The sequence below is a fragment of the Zootoca vivipara genome, chromosome 10 (assembly GCF_963506605.1).
Source record: "Zootoca vivipara chromosome 10, rZooViv1.1, whole genome shotgun sequence".
Lineage (NCBI taxonomy): Eukaryota > Metazoa > Chordata > Lepidosauria > Squamata > Lacertidae > Zootoca > Zootoca vivipara.
In genome coordinates, this window is record NC_083285.1 from 1,779,528 (window position 1) to 1,799,107 (window position 19,580).

Genomic DNA, 19,580 nt, shown 5'->3' on the forward strand with positions numbered 1-19,580 from the left:
GAAAAAGGATGTGCTTGATATGGAGGCAGAAATAGACAAAATAGACAAAATTAATACATGTTTTGCAAAACTAAGGTTCCAAGAGATGTTTTGGTCCAATTTGCTAGAAGGAAAACTAGAGACGAAGTCTTACAGTAACATTTTCAGACAAAGTTGAAAATTGATGATATAGATGTGATTGAAATGAAAGAAATTCCACTGAGGGTACTGCAAAAAAGAAAAGGCAACTATTTTTTGACAAATAAACCTTAGCAGAAAAGAATTCAATCAAGATAGGACATACAGGAGGGAGTGATTTTTATCTTTAAGCAACAAACATTTCAACTTGATTCAATACAGAAAGCAAGAGACTTTGTGGAGAAATTTAAATTTGAAATGGAATAAATACAAATGGATGAGACTAAAGAAACAGAAATGGGAGCTGTAGGTATGACAAAATAACCTTCTCAGCTATGGATTACAAGTACAGTCGTACCTCGGTTTACGACCCGCTCGGGTTGCGAACACTTCGGGTTACGAACTCCACACCCCCAGAAGTGTTTTCGGCGCGCGTGCGTCCCGCGCATGCGCAGAAGCGGCGCGCACGCGCAAAGCGTGAAATTCACGAAAATCGCGTTTTGCGCATGCGCAGAAGCGGCGCTCGGTTTGCGACCTTTTCGGGTTACGAACCGCGATCCGGAACGGATCGTTTTCGTAACCCGAGGTACTACTGTACTTAACATGGAATATAAATGGAGTAAATGCTCCTCAAAAGAGAAAAAATATATTTCTTGAAAAAAAATTGGATCTAATTTGTTTACAAGAAACACATATTAGTGAAAAGGATATAAAATATTTGACAAAAAAATTTTTGGTGAGGAATTGATCTCTGCAGGATTGAAAAAAAAATGGAGTTCTTTTGCTCAAAACTGATAATCTCTGATGAACAATGTAGATATGTTGGGGTGGAAGTTAATATCCAAGGCTGTAAATTTTTTTTATAAAGGACTTGTGGGCTTGTGGTTGATGAACTTTTCATCTGAAAACTGGTGCCTCATGGGAGACTGGGATGGAGTGGTCTTTCCAATGCAGGACAGAACTTCAAAGAAAAATATTAAAACTCCCCAGGATAAAGTACCTAAGGTTTTCTTTGAAATGATGGATAATTTGGAACTTGTTGTCATCTGGAAATATAAATATTTCTCTGAAAGACACAGATGCTTCTCAAGAAAAATATGATTTGGTTGACTAAGACATTGGCAACTCCATAGACATATTACCAAAGACTTTCTTAGATCACAATTCAGTAATTATGACTTTTAAAAAGAACCTCCTGCATCAAAAACTTTTCACGTCATATGTCTGACATAATGGTATTGGGAATAATTATTCCATTGGTGGTAGCCTACTCAATCACGTGCTTTGGTGTTGAGCAGGACTGATCCTGATCTCTCTCCCAGCTTCTACATATGTAAAGGTAAAGGGACCCCTGACCATTAGGTCCAGTCGTGACCGACTCTGGGGTTGCGACGCTCATCTCACATTATTGGCCAAGGGAGCCAGCGTACAGCTTCCAGGTCATGTGGCCAGCATGACTAAGCCACTTCTGGCGAACCAGAGCAGCACATGGAAACGCCGTTTACCTTCGTGCTGGAGTGGTCCCTATTTATCTACTTGCACTTTGACGTGCTTTCAAGTTGCTAGGTTGGCAGTAAAGAATGTGTTTTCATGCGGAAAGTGGTAAGACAATGGGGGAAAAGTTGTCAGACCTGGAAAGCTCAGACCTGTGGCTAGAAATTGAGCAAAAGTGTGGATGAGCCCTCAGTTCAGAAGCAAAGCTTCATGCAGAACCAAAACAGCTGGGCGTGGTGGGTTTCCTTCCATATACAGCTGCTTGTATGTGCAGTGGGAATGAACTTGTGCACAAAACAAGGTTCTTTTCTGTCCTTAGGATATTTGGATCATGCAAAGTCGTCTTGTTAAAGGAGAAAGGAGAAGTCTGTAGAATGTTATCTGGATGCCCAGGCTTAGTTCATGAACCCAGCGTATCATTTTCTAACTGGGAGAAACCATGATCCTTTGGTTGGATGTGTTCGGAATTTTTCTTGCACTGAATATTTTCAATGACTATGCAGTAAAACAGTTCTGAGGTATAGTATGTTTATATTTGATAATGATGCTTAGGTGAGAATTCTACTGTTCTGAGTAAACAATATTGTTAAATTCAAGAATAGTTTTAACTATTTTAATTGATGCACTTCATGATCTACCGTACTTTATCCAGTATTGAATGGTAGACAGCTGTGTGATTCAACAAGGCACTGAAACAGCTGCCTTTATGCAGTGATTTAGAATGTTCAAGCCATATCCTGTATTATTAGTAGCGTAGCATTATTCTCTCCAAACTAGGTGAATAAATGAACAAAACGGCAAATGCAGTTCCATGTAAGTTAAAGGAATATACTTTGGGGCAAAAATAACTAAATAAGAACTTCATGTATGCTGGTAGACTTCTCCCTGGCAGTGACTAATCAGGAAACGGCTCTCCATTTCCAAATGCCCCATCTCGAATGGCTGTGGCAGAGTTGGAAGCCATGTAGAAAATGGGGCCCCCAATGACCAGAAGGCTGTCTTGTGTGTTCTCCTCTCACATTCTCCTCTGAGCAGAGCTAGGCTCAGCCTCCAACAGTTTATTGGGGCTACATTCATTCAACAGTGAAATGGACCCCCTTGGAAGGTAGCGGACTCTCCTTCCTTGGAGGTTTTTAAGAGGTTGGATGGCCATCTGTCATGTATGATCTAGTTGAGATGCCTGCCTTGCAGGGGGCTGGACTAGATGACCCTTGAGGTACCTTCCAACTCTATGATTCTATGATTCTGTGCTTTGTTACTCAGCCTTATAAAATTCTTTTTAAAAAGTTTTTATTGAACAAATTTAACAAAATACATTATTGATCATTGTAACCAATTACATTTCCCCCCTTTTTTATACCTTCCCACCCTCCCGAGACTTCCCTCAGCTCCCCCCTCTGGTTTGTTTGCACTTGATATTCTCTGCATGTTATGTCAGCCTTATAAAACTCGACCTAAAAGCGTTGTACTTGACTGTCAAAACCCTATTGCAGTCAGCTTTGTAAGCTTTTGTAAGAAATGACTGGTGGATGTAATCTCATTTGGAAACTGCAGTGAAACTAAACAGAAGATCAACTTACATAGACGATTAAGAAAGAGACATGACTAAACAAGAATGTAATTGCTATCATGCAAAAAGAGAAAACCAGCCTTATGAACTGTGTCATTTGAAACTGTATGTAAAAATATATATTATTGAAGAACACGCAATTAAATATCTGTTCCAAAGAGTGTCCTGCTCCCAGACCCTCTAGGTGGCGCCCTTGAGCAACATCAAAATATAAAAGTCCATAACCAGGGACGTGGCGCGTGTGTTTTGGTAGCGGGCAGCCGCGATGGCACCCCTGGGATCGCACTGCCCTTATCTTCCTACGCTACTGTCCATAACAACAGAGTACGGTACCATCTACCATTTTCATTGAAATTAAGAGGATGTAATATTTTTGAGGAATTGCTACCCTCCAGTTCCAATCCCCACTAGAAATCCATTCTCGACCAGCCCCTGGATGCTCAGGCTGCTCTTCAGACCTCTCCGCCATGAGGAACCTGGGCAATACAAAGTGCCTCCAGCAGAATGTCCTGGCAGGCAGGCTCAACCCACCATAAGGAGAGAAGCCAGCATACCTAGCTGGGGGCAAGGCTTGCTTGTGTCTCCGTGCCCTGGCCACATCCATAGTGTAAACATTAATCCTTTGGGTGCTCAGACTGATGTCTGAACCTTTGTGGTTTCTTATGGCAGAAAAACGTGTTAAAAATTTGTTTGGAACAGTTTCCTTCCATGTCTCCAATATATCTCTGTCATGTTTTAGTGGCAAAGTTAAGAGAACAATTTTATCTTGAGCATGCCAATTTTAGTTAGCCAGCATAGTTAGCCAGTGATTCAGCTTTCCTAAAACTCCCAGCTGCTCCCAAATAATAAATTTGGATTATTACTCTGTGCTATGAGATCTAAATTATTATGGAGCTGAATCCCAAGTTATTGAGTTGGTTTACAGTGCAATTCTATACACGTTCACTCAGAAGTAAGCTTCACTGGATTCAGTAGGGCTCCTTTTAAGGTAAGATGGTATAAAATTACAGCCTAAATATTATTTGGGGCAGAGTATTCTTTAAAAATACTATTTACCACAGGTTTTTCTATATTAACACCCATCCATTCAAAATGGTTTTGTCTTGTCTTGTAACCGGAAATTAAGCTGAATTGAGAGAGAAAATTTGAAACAGTATTGAAAATGATTTTTTTCAGGTGGGTTAATGCAAGTGTCACATTATCAACAGACAGACAGATCTTCATATCCTGTTTTACCAATAGAACCTCAGTAACTTCCTTATTTGTTCCAATTTAAATTACTATGAGTTCAAAGTCTAGAGCAAATAATGAGGCCATCAAGACCCGCCCCCCCCCGTTTAATTGCACAACCAAGTAAATAAACACCATAAGATCTACGGATGAAGGGTGGTATACTACTGTTAATGCTAATGCTAATGCTAATAAGTCCTAACTGAATGGTCTGTTGGTTGATGCTTCATTTCCTCTTGCCATGTGGCTGAGGAGCTCCTCCATGTGAAGGAATAATTAACACATATATGAACTTTGGCTAAGATCATGAGAAAAATAACATCCTTAGGTTGCAAAAAGCATTCTTCCATTGTGTCCTACCACTCACTCTATAAAATTATCCCTTCAAAATCCTTCACCAGCTTCCCCTGAAGACGGTTGTAAAGGTAAAGGTAAAGGGACCCCTGACCATTAGGTCCAGTCGTGACCGACTCTGGGGTTGCGCGCTCATCTCGCATTATTGGCCGAGGGAGCCGGCGTATGGCTTCCAGGTCATGTGGCCAGCATGACAAAGCTGCTTCTGGCAAACCAGAGCAGCACATGGAAACGCCGTTTACCTTCCCGCTGGAGCGGTTCCTATTTATCTACTTGCATTTTGACGTGCTTTCGAACTGCTAGGTTGGCAGGAGCTGGGACCAAGCAACGGGAGCTCACCCCGTCACAGGGATTCGAACTGCCGACCTTCTGATCAGCAAGCCCTAGGCTCAGTGGTTTAACCACAGCGCCACCTGGGAAGACGGTTGTAGCTCGTGCTAAATCCTTGGATGCAAGGTCACTTGTGTTCTCCCAATTCTTCATAGTGTAAGTGTAGAATAATTTGGAAGCTGACACACATTACGGCATAAACTCTGTAAACTCTGGTTTGGGAATCACCTGGGGATAGGTGCACTTTAAGAGGACACAACCGACCACAACAAAAATAACAGAAAAATACTGAAGGGGCAGAAGAGCCCTTGAAATCTCCATCACAGGGTGAGAAAGCAATGCTGTTTAGCATTTTAAATTAAAGCTTAAAATGAAGAGTTGCTATCCTCTTCAAGCGGGACAAGCAGCTGCAATGAAAACCTTGGTTCGCCCTCATGCTTGAATACAATGTGTTGTTGCAACACAGCAGCTAAGACAACTTCAGCTTTAATCAGAAGCCTCTCAAATGCTCTTCCACTTCGTGGCCATATAGTATGAAGACATGATGAATAGCTTCCTTATTGGTTCCAAGGAAAGCAAAACCACCCTGGTCCACCCCAGTCAACATAGTTCCAAGAGCCACTCAAGTAGAGAAGGAATAAGGTTAATGACTAGATGACCCTCTGGGTCCCTTCCAACTCGACAATGCTATGAAGGTGTGTCAATTTTTGTTCAGTGTGGGAAAAATATCCTTAGACACTTACACATTCAGTAGTTTTATGGTATCCTGTGTGGTACATGAAGGAACATCATGTGCTGTTTGTGGCAGAAGCATCAGAAGTGGCAAAGACATCTTCAGGGCATAAACCCCCATTCATCCGATTCACAGGCTACTCTGCCAGGGGAACAAACTCAGTATTTACTTTCAAGCACTCCTGTACATTCCATAACTTGAGTGCTGCCAAAGCAGCATTTCAGGACTGAAGTGGTAGTTTTGAACATGAATGTTTACACCTCAGTTCTGCAGCATTCAGATACAGCTTCTCTTTTAGACTGCCCTCTTAACCCAGTCCTTCTCCAATCTCTTTCCACTAGCTTTTGGTTATTTTCTGTTAAAACAGTAAACTTGAATGAATGACACTGAATCTTCACTGGAATTACTTAATGGATAAAAGCCTCATCAAATCCAGCATTCTTTTTTGTTATGTGTCCCAGTTATTGAATGCTCCCCCAGGAAGGAAGGGACCTGCCTGGAACACTCTTGGATGTATTTTTGGCACCAGGTGAAGATATTTTTTATTTTCTTAGATCTCCCGCCCCCCCCCCTTTGGATTCTCTGCTACTTGATCATTGATTGTTTAGTTTATTTCATTGCTTAATGTTGCTCATTCCACAGCTTGCTTGGAGGGAATATCTATCTGTCTGTCATCTATCAATCAATCAATCATCTATCTATCTATCTATCTATCTATCCATCTATCTATCTATCTATCTATCAATAATCTGTCTGTCTGTCTGTCTGTCATCTTTTTAGTTACAGGTAGGTAGCCATGTTGGTCTGGCGTAGTCAAAACAAAATAGAAAAAAATAATTTTTTTTCTTCCAGTAGCACCTTAGAGACCAACTAAGTTTGTCATTGGTATGAGCTTTCGTGTGCATGCACACTTCTTCAGATACAGACTTCTGTTTAAGTGTATCTGAAGAAGTGTGCATGCACACGAAAGCTCATACCAAGAACAAACTTAGTTGGTCTCTAAGATGCTACCGGTACTGGAATAATTTTAATTTTTTTAAATTTTGTTTTGTCATCTTTTAAAAAGAGAAGTTATTTTACTCTCACCACCACAGATGTGCTTTGAACACATATTTGCTGCTTTGTTTTCAGGGCACCTAAAATGGAGCTTAGGTCTTCACCCTCAAGTTGTCTGAGAGCAAAGTGCCCACCTGGACACAAGTTTCTCTAGCCCAAGTGAAACATCATCAACCTCACTTGTTCCTGTTAAGAAAGATACTTAACTCTTAGTTCAACATTCATTTTTGACATAAAAAATGATAGCTATAAATACCAGTAAGTCAGCTGTTGAGGAGGCTTTAATAAGAAACATTCACTGAATGGCATTGGTAGAGTGCACTAACATCACAATGTGATTTTTTGTTGTTTAGTCGTGTCTGACTCTTCGTGACCCCATGGACCAGAGCACGCCAGGCACTCCTGTCTCAGGGCCAGCTCTAAGGCAAGGTGGCGCAGGGCGCCAGGGTGCCGGGCTGTCAGGGGGGCGCCGTGCAGCTGCGCCCACTGTGGTGAGAAACGGGGCGGGCGGGGGGCGCCGCCGGAGCGACCATCGCACCACGGCGCCCGGGCGCTTGATATGCTTAAGACGGCCCTGTCCTGTCTTCCACTGCCTCCCGCAGTTTGGTCAGACTCATGTTGGTGGCTTTGAGAACACTGTCCAACCATCTCGTCCTCTGTCGTCCCCCTTCTCCTTGTGCCCCTCAATCTTTCCCAACATCAGGGCCTTTTCCAGGGTGTCTTCTCTTCTCATGAGGTGGCCAAAGTATTGGAGCCTCAGCTTCAGCACCTGTCCTTCCAGTGAGCACTTGGGGCTGATTTCCTTCAGAATGGATAGGTTTGATCTTCTTGCAGTCCATGGGACTCTCAAGAGTCTCCTCCAGCACCATCTACATTACTCCATCAAAAAAGGAATCAGGTCTTCATAAAGAATCATTAGCAAAGCATCATCAGCATCGTCCATATGGGACAGACATTTACTCCCAGTCTCTGCTGTTTGCCTCCTCCAAGAAAGTGCATCTTGATTGTACTAAATTGCAGTAAGGCTCTACCCCTTCCACCTTCTGCCTGAAAATAGTGAGCTCACGAAACTCAGTAACTTACTTTCCCATTCACCAGGTGTGTTCTTTTCAGCAACTGTGCCTGGTACCTACCTTTTGCCTTAGGCACAAGTTCAAAGATGTGATGGGGTGGGGGAGAGGGAAAGAAGTTACCTTCATGCCCTGCCCTGGCTGGTCACTACTGGAAACAGTTGGAAGCAGAGTACTGGATTCGGTGGTCCTTTGGTCTGATGCACAAGGTTCTTCACATAGTGAATTCAGTTGCTACTGAAAACTAGATGCAATCAGACACATATATTAGTTCTGCCACCACCCTAAAGTTGCAGCTGCTGCTACTGCCCTTGCCACCCAGGTGCCCTTCAGCATTCAGACTGTTTCTTGCTTAAATCTGTACTTCCCTGTCACCATTTTTGCAAATAATATGTCTCGTTTCCATGAATCTCCCCACTTTGCCTGGCTGTTCACAACTCATTCCCCGCTGGGCACAATGAGTGTGTGTCACAGAGCCAACATGTTTGCTACACAATAGTTCCTATGCTGAGTTTTCCATGCTCCCTTGAACCTGTCTATACAGCCAAGTCAAGTGCCATCCAAGGTTCCTCCTCTCTCCCTCCCACCCTAAGGGAAGAGCATCACTTTCTGCTTCATTTCCTAGAAAGAGAACAGGACTCTTTTTACTCTTTTTTCTGTGTGCAAAAGTCGCTGGGACATTCATTACTGTGCCGGCTGGAACATGGCAAAGATGAACTGGAAGCAAGTGCTTTTTCGTTCCTGCCTCGTGGCTTTAGTGCTTCTGATTGGTATGTATGATTTGCAATAATAACTACAAGGAAAGGTTGAATTTCAGCAAGGAATAATAGGGCAACAAATGGGAGCATTTGTCAGTTAATGGGATGAGAGAGGCTGCAGTTTCCCCACCAAATCACCAAATGCTAAAAGATACTCAGTTTCCAGCTACTACACCAGCAATGCTGCTTTTAAGCTGTGTCTAGGATATAGACTGGACCTTAGTGCATTGGCATGTTAAGAAGAACAATTACCTTTGCCAGGTTATAATATAAGGCTGGCACGGCTTTAGCAGGTAACAGTTTTAAAAAATTATCTGTGATTTTCACCAAGATTCTGTACTTACTCTCACTAAATCCAAAACTGGCTTTATACTTCACCTTCTCTAGTTATTGAAGAAGGTGATGCTGTGGCTGTGGAGTCCAAGAAAGCAGCAGCTGGAGAACTCAGCAAGGAAAGTAAGTGGGGAGATTCAATATTATTCATTAACTGGCTTTGGAAAGGGATAAGATAAGATAAACTAGACACATACTTACTTTAAACATTTTTGAAAATAAATAACCCAATAGCCCATTTCTCACCAGTGGTCAGACTCCCCCCTTTTTTCCCTACTTCCAGGTGTTAAAAAAAGAGTCTTCGTGAAGGAATCAGATGCATCTAACTTTTTCAAGAAAAGAGGCAAAAGATCTACCAAATCGAGAGACGAGCTCAATGGTGAGACTGTTTGGAAGTTGTTTACGGAAAACTGTGATTAATTTAATGCTCCTTTAATCTCGTGTTTTTTGGGCACATTCCTAAATTGTCTGCCACGCTGTGAAAGATTTATTAACTGATCAGAGAAGATTAGAACAGGCTCCTTACTCTTCTGATTTTCATATCGAAACACATGTATGCAGTGGTCACCACTATCCATTTATCCAATTGAATACGACTACTCTAGAGTAATAGGCAGTGGGATGTCAAAGACTGGCACAAGGGTGCGGAGGAGTGATAGCAGGAGGCAGCAAGAAGGAAAAACAAGAAAGTTTGCTTGTGTAAGTCAGCATTGGAAAAACTCTTCGTAGCTGGGGGTTTTCATTTAATTTCTTAATATGCATATTTATTGGCTGCATTTCTAAATTAGCTAAGTTGTTGCTTTGGAAACTGAAATGTATTTGAAAGTATGAGATGTTTCTTAATTAGTTTAAACCACATGGTGGTCCAGGGAGTGATTAGGAGGACAGAGTGGGAGGTGCAGGGCATCACGGTGAACGAAAGATACCTGCGTGCAATGCAGAGACCTGCTCTGTCTCCTTTTGCAGTTTAGGGAAGAAGCTGAACAGGCAGCAGGTCTGAAGCACAGGCTTGGCCACATTCAGATGTTATTTAGCTGTTAATCCTCTTTGCCCTCATTGGAATTAGACCAGACCAGATTTTGTATTTGTATATGGGGAGCAACTTTGGCCTTTTTGTGTTTGTCCCTGCCTTTTAATCTGTTGCCTTCTAATCTAATACGCCAGTTGAGTACCGACAGGCTGTGCGCAGATAGCTTTGCGTGCCCCTTGCATTCTTAAGAAAAATCCTGACCCAAGTCGTATGCAAAAGCATGCAGCCAGGCAATTGAAAATTTGCTTGTGCACTTTCCTGGTTCTGTAAAAATGTGCAGAACCAATATGTATATAACTAGACTGCATCATTCAGGAGTGTGCAGTTACACGCACATTCAGAAGTAATGGGTGTGGAAAGGGGAGTGACAGGAAATGATGATTGATCTACCCACTTAGGAATACAGAACAAACCATCTGCAAACATGAGTAGAGTGGTTTGGAGCCCAGTTCACCCCAATTTACTAGATTATCTCTGTTTTGGTTTTCCCAAAACCAAATCCTTTCTGATTTTACAGAGGGGGAAAAGCACTGAGAAGACATCTGAAGGCAGCCCTGTTTAGGGAAGCTTTTAATGTTTAACAGACCAGTGTATTTTAATATTTTGTTGGAAGCCGCCCGGAGTGGCTGGGGAAACCCAGCCAGATGGGCGGGGTATAAATAAAAATTATTATTATTATTATTATTATTATTATTATTATTATTATTATTATTGGATTGGTGCTGTTTGATAGTCATGTGGACTATGCAAATTAAATGGAAACACAGCTGCAAGCACACAGGAAACTCTGGGGTGGACAGGCCCTGCAAGACCAGTTTCACCCCTCCTTGGTAGAACTGAAAACAGCATTCAGTTCTGGGCTGCATCAATAGGAGTATAGCGTCTAGATCAAGGGAAGTAATAGTACCACTGTATTCTGCTCTGGTCAGACCTCACCTGGAGTACTGTGTCCAGTTCTAGTCACCACAGTTCAAGAAGGATACTGAAAAGCTGGAACGTGTCCAGAAGAGGGCAACCAAAATGGTCAAAGGCCTGGAAACAATGCCTTATGAGGAACGGCTTAGGGAGCTGGGTATGTTTAGCCTGGAGAAGAGAAGGTTAAGGGGTAATCATAGAATCATAGAATCATAGAGTTGGAAGAGACCACAAGGGCCATCCAGTCCAACCCCCTGCCAAGCAGGAAACACCATCAAAGCATTCCTGACAGATGGCTGTCAAGCCTCTGCTTAAAGACCTCCAAAGAAGGAGACTCCACCACACTCCTTGGCAGCAAATTCCACTGTCGAACAGCTCTTACTGTCAGGAAGTTCTTCCTAATGTTTAGGTGGAATTTTCTTTCTTGTAGTTTGAATCCGTTGCTCCGTGTCCGCTTCTCTGGAGCAGCAGAAAACAACCTTTCTCCCTCCTCTATATGACATCCTTTTATATATTTGAACATGGCTATCATATCATGGAGAAGAGAAGGTTAAGGAGGGAGGGAGAAAGGTTGTTTTCTTCCAATTCTATGATTCTATGCTTCATAGAAATGCACACCTGACTTAATTTAAAGTAATTATTGAAAAAGTATGGACTAAGATAAATTTTTTTATCTGTAGTGTACACTGGAAGCGGTATTGTCAGTTAGCGATTGGCTTTGCCTTCTAGCAACCAGGGCTGGCTCAAACTGTTTTGTCACCTCTGGGCAGGCAGCATTTTGCATCCCTGCCTCCTGCATTTTTTGTCACTAGCTTAATAACACAAAGTGCATTGTGTGCAGGCAGCACTTTCCCGGGGCTAGCATGCAAAAACATGCCTAGAGTGCTTGTGGGCAAGCAACCAGACTTGCCCACAAGGGATATAACGGTAGCTGGCACACAGTCTCAGACACATGCAGGCAGCATGGCACCTCCTGCATTTCATTTTCTCACCACTCCCAGGAAATTTAACAGCTGGAAGTGACCACCAAACATGACCCCTCTCAACATAAAACTTGACTGAGACAATAATAAAGACAATACTATCTCTTTCCTTGTGCATCACGTTGATGGAGCACTTAAAATACAGGAAATGAAAGCCAAACATGGTTGATCCAATGTGTGTCGTGTCTTTCCAAAGCCAGAATTCCTTTATTGGCATCTCTCCGCCACTGCTTGCTACCCTCAACTCAACAAAAATATATTTTAATACGGTACCCATAATACTTAAACTGAACAACAAAAAATACACAGGGTCCTTGCTTCTTGGCACCCATCAAAAGATAATGGAGTGTGCCTCCAGGGCTGAAACCAAACTGCTGGATTTGCAACACCCAAGTGACCTTTCTGGGGCACAAGCCTGGAGGTATGGAGGTCCTGGGCTGCCCAGATGACAAAACCCCCCTTTCAGCCTCTCTGATGGGGTCCAAAGGAAAGCAGAGCAAGTCTTTTGGCACTAGCTGGGCTGCAGGAGTTGCTGGAAGGAGGCACACAAGGCGCCATCCAACCGTTTTACACAGGATCCCTGAAACAGTGTTAGTTCTCCTTTTGAATACTTTTGACTTTACAGTGTGATGCTCCTTGATTAAGGGGCAGCTGAGTGATGCAGCTGGGTGCAGTGCCTTGGACAGGTCAGAAATCCTCATCCTCATCTATCTTCCTACAAGATAGTGCAGACTAGCAAGAGAGGAAAGTTTCCATTCCCTCTTCTGAGAACCTCACTCAGAGCAGAGGTGAGTCTCTCCATTGGGCAGTTAATGCAATCTACAGAATCCAGTGGTAAAGCTTTTTCTGGACTGTACTACTGCAGAATACAGGTCTGGGGCTGTGTTTATTACACCCCTCCCAATCCTTTTTACTTAAAAACACAACAGCCCCTAGCATTATCAGGGACTCGGGGAAAAGGTTAGGCTGAACTTTTCTCCCTGAAATGCTACTTTTCTACACATGGAGTGTTTTCTGTGGGGCAGCATGCATCAAAATAAACAAAGACCTTAGAATATAGAACAGCAGTGAACTTTTATGTTGTTAATTGCACTTTCTGTTAATGATCAGCTGGGAAGATGCAGGGCATGCGTAGATTTCTTCAAGTGCAGGTATTCCAAACTCACAGAAACACCATCAGAGGCACCAAAAGGCCATCCAGTTCTAATTCCCTGACTCAGAGTGGAACCATTCACACCCCAAACTCACTCAGGTTACCCCCCCCCCCCAGCCTAGAATAAATTATGTTGATATCAGAGCAAGAACCTCATGAGGATGAAAGTGAATAATGCAATCTAGCTGCTTGCTGCAAGCAAAATAAGGTAACTAATTTTGAGGGTATAAAACATCACCAGTTTGGATTCTTTTTGCCTATTTAGTCTAAAAAACACGTTAATTCTTGCTACTTCAAGGGGTGGGCTAGGGCTTTTGCACTCCTTTTTAGCTGCTGGATTAACTCTTAAATAGTTGGGGTTAATCCAATAATTGGATAGCATTAGTAAATGTTATTTTTCCGTTTTAAAATAGAAAAGCATTTTGAGACTTGCAGGTGGCATGTGAGCTGGAGGCTTTCCATTCTTGCTCTATGGTTAATCACTCAAAGGGTTACAGTCAAGGGAGATTTAGAGGGTATTTATATTGCAGTGACTCTGTGCAACAAGAGCCAAGCATCCCTCAGTCCTTTTTCAGGCCTGCTGGCTAATACTCTGCTCATCTTTCAATACAGCCGAGACCCGCCAGATGCTGGCTGCTGACGAACAAAGGAGGGAATACTATGAGGAGCAGAGGAATGAGTTTGAGAACTTTGTTGAGGAAGAGCGTGATGGTAAGACCAGAGGGTTTAGCAACAGCAGCAAAAGGGGTGTCATGTGTTTTCCATGCTTTGGGTGCACACTTGACCACTGCAAGCGCCACACTCCACAGCGTAGAGAAATGCATGTGCTGGTATCCTCACAATCTGCGGGGGACGATGGAGAAACAGCCAGGTTTGGGGAAGTGCCACTGTACCCTTTGAAGCAGAGGTGGTGAACCCCTGGCCAAGTCTGGATGGCTGCAGTTTAGCCACCTGTGCCCTAAATAAAAACCTCATGGAGTCTTCCTTAGCTTGTGAATTCTGGCTTGCAGTGACGACAGAAGGGTTCTTGTGAAATACAAGCAATGCTAAGAAAGAAAACATTCTTTGCTTTCAGGATACTGTTGCAAAAGTCTCCATTTCATGAGATCTTATCTATAGTTTTGAAGAGAATTGTTCTTAACATGTGAGTTACTTAATACCGCTAGGACACACACAACAAGCTCCTTCTTGTCTCAGGTTGCCAATTGTTCTGATTTTGTGAGCGTCGTTCAGCGGAGGACAATCATGTATTGAATATTTTTTTTTAATAAAAACAAACAAACCCTGAAAGCATATTCAGAGGGAGGCAGAAACAGTTTGGGAAACGCACTAAATATGGGAATTAACTTTCTAAACTATGGCACACTTTGCTGCTTAAGAGCCGTTGGGTCCCCGGATCCTGTGCATAGGCTGGTAGCCACTTTGTCAGCTAAGCAGGTGTGGAAGCTCTGATTCAATTCCCTTTCAAAGCAAGTACTGTATTTGGATGGAATTTCGAATGTAGCCTTTTTTCAGGCCCCATAACAAAACGCTTTGCATTTCCTGCCAGCCTCCTGCCCTAGCATGGCACAAGCCCTCCAACATTCCCCTGATGAAAATAAGGACATTCTATTCTACATCAGTACAACTGCTAGTTAGTTGTATTTATTGATTTGGGGTTTCCATTCCCCCCTCAGGCTTCCCTATAAATGCACTTCATAAGTTCAGATTTCTGTGCTTAAAATACTGCAGTCTTGTGTGTTTCCTCTAATAACTTTTGTACTTGACCAGGAGAAAATGCTTAAGCAATGATTCTGATGTAGAATAGAATGTCCCTATTTTCATCTGAGAAATGTTGGAGGATATGATAAAAATCATGCTATCAATTCCATCTTGGTCAGTGCTCAGCGCTGACAGAATGCCTCACCATTACTTTTAAATGCATAGGAAACCTAGTAGGAAAGCAAAAAAGACCAAACCTGAGGTACCCAACAAGCCAGAGATGCCTGTGTAGCAAATCCTGGCGAAATCCTGGTGAAATCCCCAACGCACCATCTAGTTCCACCTTTGGAGATCGGTTTGAGGATGTGGACAGAACACAGCTTAACCACAGTCCCTCTTGACAGATCCCCACTTCTTTGAAGGAGGCAAGCCCTCTCTGAGCCCAGGGGGTATTAGATAACTCTCTCTCAATTGTGGAACTTCCCTTTTTTTTGGTGTGTGTGTGGGGGGGAGTAAATTGCTTGAGAGGGTGGTGGGTGGACAATTGCCCCTTGGATGAAGCCGAGTAGCCAGATACATTTAAGCTTCTCATTAAAATGGCAGAATTAAATTCATCCGACTAACTCTTTTTAACACAAGTCCAACATATGTATACCCAAGGGTGATTTTGGGCTGGCTTCCTTTAAATGACCCGGTCCCATTATCTGCTTTGGAAACTTCCCTCTGTTTCAAAAGTAATACATTGTGCAGCATGTTGAGAAACTCAGTCCAAAACCTTCTTCATTGCAAAGAACTAAGCAGGTCTGTGTGGTTTTTTGGATTCTGATTTTTTAATGTAATAACAGTTATTCAAGAAATACAAGTTACATCATGGATTCTGGCATAACACAGAGGGGCTTCAGAAACCCTGAAGAGCAAAAAAATCAGTCTGAATTGTTGCCTTGTGCTTTGCTTGCTCCTCAGGCACAAATGAAAGTACTTCTTCCTATACATATTTTTCCTACCTAGTAAATCATGTTGCTTTTAACCATTCCACCACATCATTTCCTACCATATCCGCATTCAGCAGGGAACGCAAATATGGAAGTTTTCCGTCAAATTTTGTTCTCTGGAATTCCTAGTGGAGCCCGAACTGGAACGCTGCTCTTTGCATCAAGTGTGTCTGCCTGGTGTGTCACTAAATCCAGATATTTTTCCAGAGGTGCCCTTTCCCTGTAATGGTGGATACTCTTGACATATGCTGATACTGCCGGATTTCTAGATATTCTGAAGCTGGGAAAGGGGAGATTCATTTTACTCTCAGTTTTTACTTCTTAAACAGCCCAATCCTATGCTTGTCGCCTCAGATGTAAGCTCCACTTAGTTCAACGGGGCAGGAATTGTATATGCAAACCTTAGAACATGAAGGCATGTACAAATTGTAATGTCTGCTGTTCTTATTGAAAAGGATAGTTTGAACTTGGTATAGAATAGTTAAAGATTAATAATGTAAAATCTCAAAATTGGAAGACCAGGAAATCATAAATAATCAAGAACCTCATTGGTTTGAAGACCTACAAAAAATGTATGTTAAAAAGCTTCAAGATTTCATTTAGAAAAAAACAAAACAAAATGCACCACTGGTATTATTCTTTTTTCTAATTAATATATTTCTATTAGAACTTTCAGTAAATGTAGTAAGTGAAGCATTTGCGATAAAATGTGTGCACATTTAGAGAGTAACCTATTTTGGGAATAACTTTGTACAGTATTAATTTGAAGGTAAGTTTGCTACATATTACAGAAAGCCAATATAAAACACTTCACAGGTTGTTTAAAATCACAAGTGGTTGTAATCAAACATTGTACAAAGGAGTAAGGAGTAAGAAATAACTTTTGATATTTTATTGTGACCTTACCCATATAGAAATATTGAAAATGTTAGATATTTAATTTACAGACTCACAAATATTTATAGATTCAGAACCTGTGATACTTTAATTGACCTACAAAATATCTTCGTTAGAACCTATCAGGAGTTATTTTCTTACATGATGAGTACTGCAAGGATGCTAAATATTGGAGATCAGAAATTCCATTTTAGTTAGAATAAAGATTAGGTCTATCCCTATTGGAAAAACAAACTATATCTTTGTAAACCCTGTATGGGGATTTACTATAAAAAGGTGCTAGATAAAACCCAGTATAAAAAAAATTCCTTCCAGTAGCACTGAAACAGAAGTCACCAGTGTATCAGTGTTTCTGAAGAAGGGTGCATGCACACGAAAGCTCATACCAATAACAAACTTAGTTGGTCTCTAAGGTGCCCATTGCTCGGTCCCAGCTCCTGCCAACCTAGCAGTTTGAAAGCACCTCAAAGTGCAAGTAGATAAATAGGGGAAGGTAAATGGCGTTTCCGTGCGCTGCTCTGGTTTGCCAGAAGCAGTTTTGTCATGCTGGCCACATGACCTGGAAGCTGTACACCAGCTCCCTCGGCCAATAATGTGAGATGAGCGCCGCAACCCGAGTCGGTCACGATTGGACCTAATGGTCAGGGGTCCCTCTACCTTTAAGGTGCTACTGGAAGGAATTTATTTTGTTTCGACTACGGCAGACCAACATGGCTACCTACCTGTAGAAAAAATCCAGACAATGTTGGCTAAGAGAAGAGGTGTCTTTGGCATGGGAGACTGCAGGCTTTGTGACCTCCATTCTGCAGGAAATTTTCATGGATCCCCAATCGTTCCATCCCAGAGCTGAGATCACACTCCCCCCGACTCCTGATTTCCCCCCTCTACACCCCCCCTTGAATTGTCCTTATGAATATACAAAAGGAGTCTCCCCCTGAGGTGAAGAAGCAACAAGCAAGCCAAACCAAACCTGAACGTGGGTCATGTTCACCACTAATGATTTAATTTTACTTCTCTTCCCTCTACAGAGCAGGACGAGAGAAGCCGAGAGCAGATTGAGCAATGGCGCCAGTACCATTATGACGGTCTCTACCCACCGTACCTATATAACCGGCACATCGTCTAGAGCGCAGAGGAAGAGAGGAAAACACAAAACCATGAAAATGGGAAATCCCTGCTGAGCGTGCGATTGGCAGGACGGTCAGAAAGGCAATGTAGATGAAGTCATGGAAACATGACTGATCCCCTCTCCATGGAACCTGTTTCACCAGGGCTTCCGCTAGTATCGAGTTGTCTCATAGGTGCTGCTTTGCTTTGTTTCATGAAGCGCTGGTACGCCGCCACCTCCAGTCCTTGGAGCAAAGGCCAAATCACTGCAGGCAAAACGGGATCTTTCAGACCTGTGCATATCTGAAGAAGGGAGCAAAGGGAAGCGAAACCCCTGCTTAGTCCAGCACCCTGGCAGGAAGACTAACCACCTCCTCAGCCATCAATCTGATGTGTGGGGAGGTGGCAATAACCCTCCCTCCCCTGCTGATCTGCATGGATCAACTGCTTGGGTGCTTTGTGCTGGTTTGGGTGTGTGTCCTGCAAGTGTGTGCTAAGAATGCGGAGTGGGCACTGTTGCTTGCAGCCCTGGGCTGGTCCTTGGACCAAAAAAGGTTGACCAAACTTTATATTAGAGCAAATGCATAAGCAGTATTCTAAAATAATCACTGTATTTTGATAGGGACATTGAAAAAAACAACCCCAATGCCAGCTTGTGCTGTATCTATTTCAAATGATTTTAGAATATGGAGCAAAGAACACTGTATTTGTTTATTAAAAATATATTAGCCTCTTGCAATCACTTTTCTTAGTTTATATATTTATTTACTATTACATTTATTTCCTGCCTTTCCTGGCCGGCATGGTTCTTCCCCATCTTATCTTCACAGGCTAGGCTGAATTCCATGGTTCCCCAGGGTTTCCCCAGGTCCAACACTCCAACTACACCACTAGAGTCGCTGCCAGTTAAAGATTTTACAAATAAGGATGTGAGGAATCTTTAGTTTTGCACTTGACATACTGATGGCAAGATTAACTTAGGATTCAAATGAAGTATTTAAAGTGATTTATCACTTCTCCTAGGCTAGGGGACACTGGTGGCGCTGTGGGTTAAACCGCAGAGCCTAGGGCTTGTTGATCAGAAGGTTGGCAGTTCTAATCCCCGTGACGGGGTGAGCTCCTGTTGCTCGGTCCCAGTTCCTGCCAACCTAGCAGTTCAGAAGCACGTCAAAGTGCAAGTAGATAAATATGTACCGCTCTGGCGGGAAGGTAAACAGTGTTTCTATGTGCTGCTCTGGTTTCGCCAGAAGCGGCTTAGTCCTGCTGGCCACATGACCCGGAAAAACTAACTGTGGACAAACACCGACTCCCTCGGCCTTTAAGGTGAGATGAGCGCTGCAACCCGAGAGTTGTTCGCGACTGGACTTAATTGTCAGGGGTCCCTTTACCTTTACCACTTCTCCTACAAACTCTAACCTAGCCCTCATTTTCTATATGCAGCCAGGTTCTCTGGATGGAGGCGCATTCTGTAACCTGCATCATGGTTCTGCAGAAAGAAAAATGTCAAAGCAGTTCTTTTTCTGTTATGCAGAAAGATTTGTTTTCAGTTGCATAATTTACCTGTCCTCCTTCTATGCAAGTCCCTGCAGTCCCACACCCCACCAAATGACATAGCTGCCAAGTTCTCCCTTTTTTTAAGGGAAATTCCCTCATGCTGAATAGGCTTCCTCGCGAGAAAGGGGAAAACTTGGCAGCTATGCCAAATGAGCTCGAGGGCAGCTTTGAAGTTTTCGCAGGGCACATGTGAAAGCCTGTGT

At 42.7% G+C, this 19,580-nt stretch overlaps 1 protein-coding gene across 1 annotated transcript; it reads left to right on the top strand.

Moving 5' to 3' along the window:
- Positions 1-8,656: 8,656 nt before the first annotated feature.
- On the top strand, positions 8,657-18,511 carry UCMA (upper zone of growth plate and cartilage matrix associated). The gene is made up of 5 exons (XM_035128134.1): positions 8,657-8,724; positions 9,100-9,168; positions 9,329-9,424; positions 13,739-13,837; positions 17,745-18,511. The coding sequence occupies exons 1-5, from the start codon at positions 8,658-8,660 to the stop codon at positions 17,840-17,842; spliced, it is 429 nt and encodes a 142-aa protein (XP_034984025.1). The 5' UTR covers position 8,657; the 3' UTR covers positions 17,843-18,511.
- Positions 18,512-19,580: the final 1,069 nt, after the last annotated feature.

Bases quoted from the DNA above. Each gene is read 5' to 3' on its own strand.
- UCMA (XM_035128134.1), top strand. From the start codon at position 8,658: ATGGCAAAGATGAACTGGAAGCAAGTGCTTTTTCGTTCCTGCCTCGTG. The intron at 9,169-9,328 runs GTAAGTGGGGAG...CCCTACTTCCAG, and splicing joins TGGAGAACTCAGCAAGGAAA to GTGTTAAAAAAAGAGTCTTC. The intron at 13,838-17,744 runs GTAAGACCAGAG...TTCCCTCTACAG, and splicing joins TGTTGAGGAAGAGCGTGATG to AGCAGGACGAGAGAAGCCGA.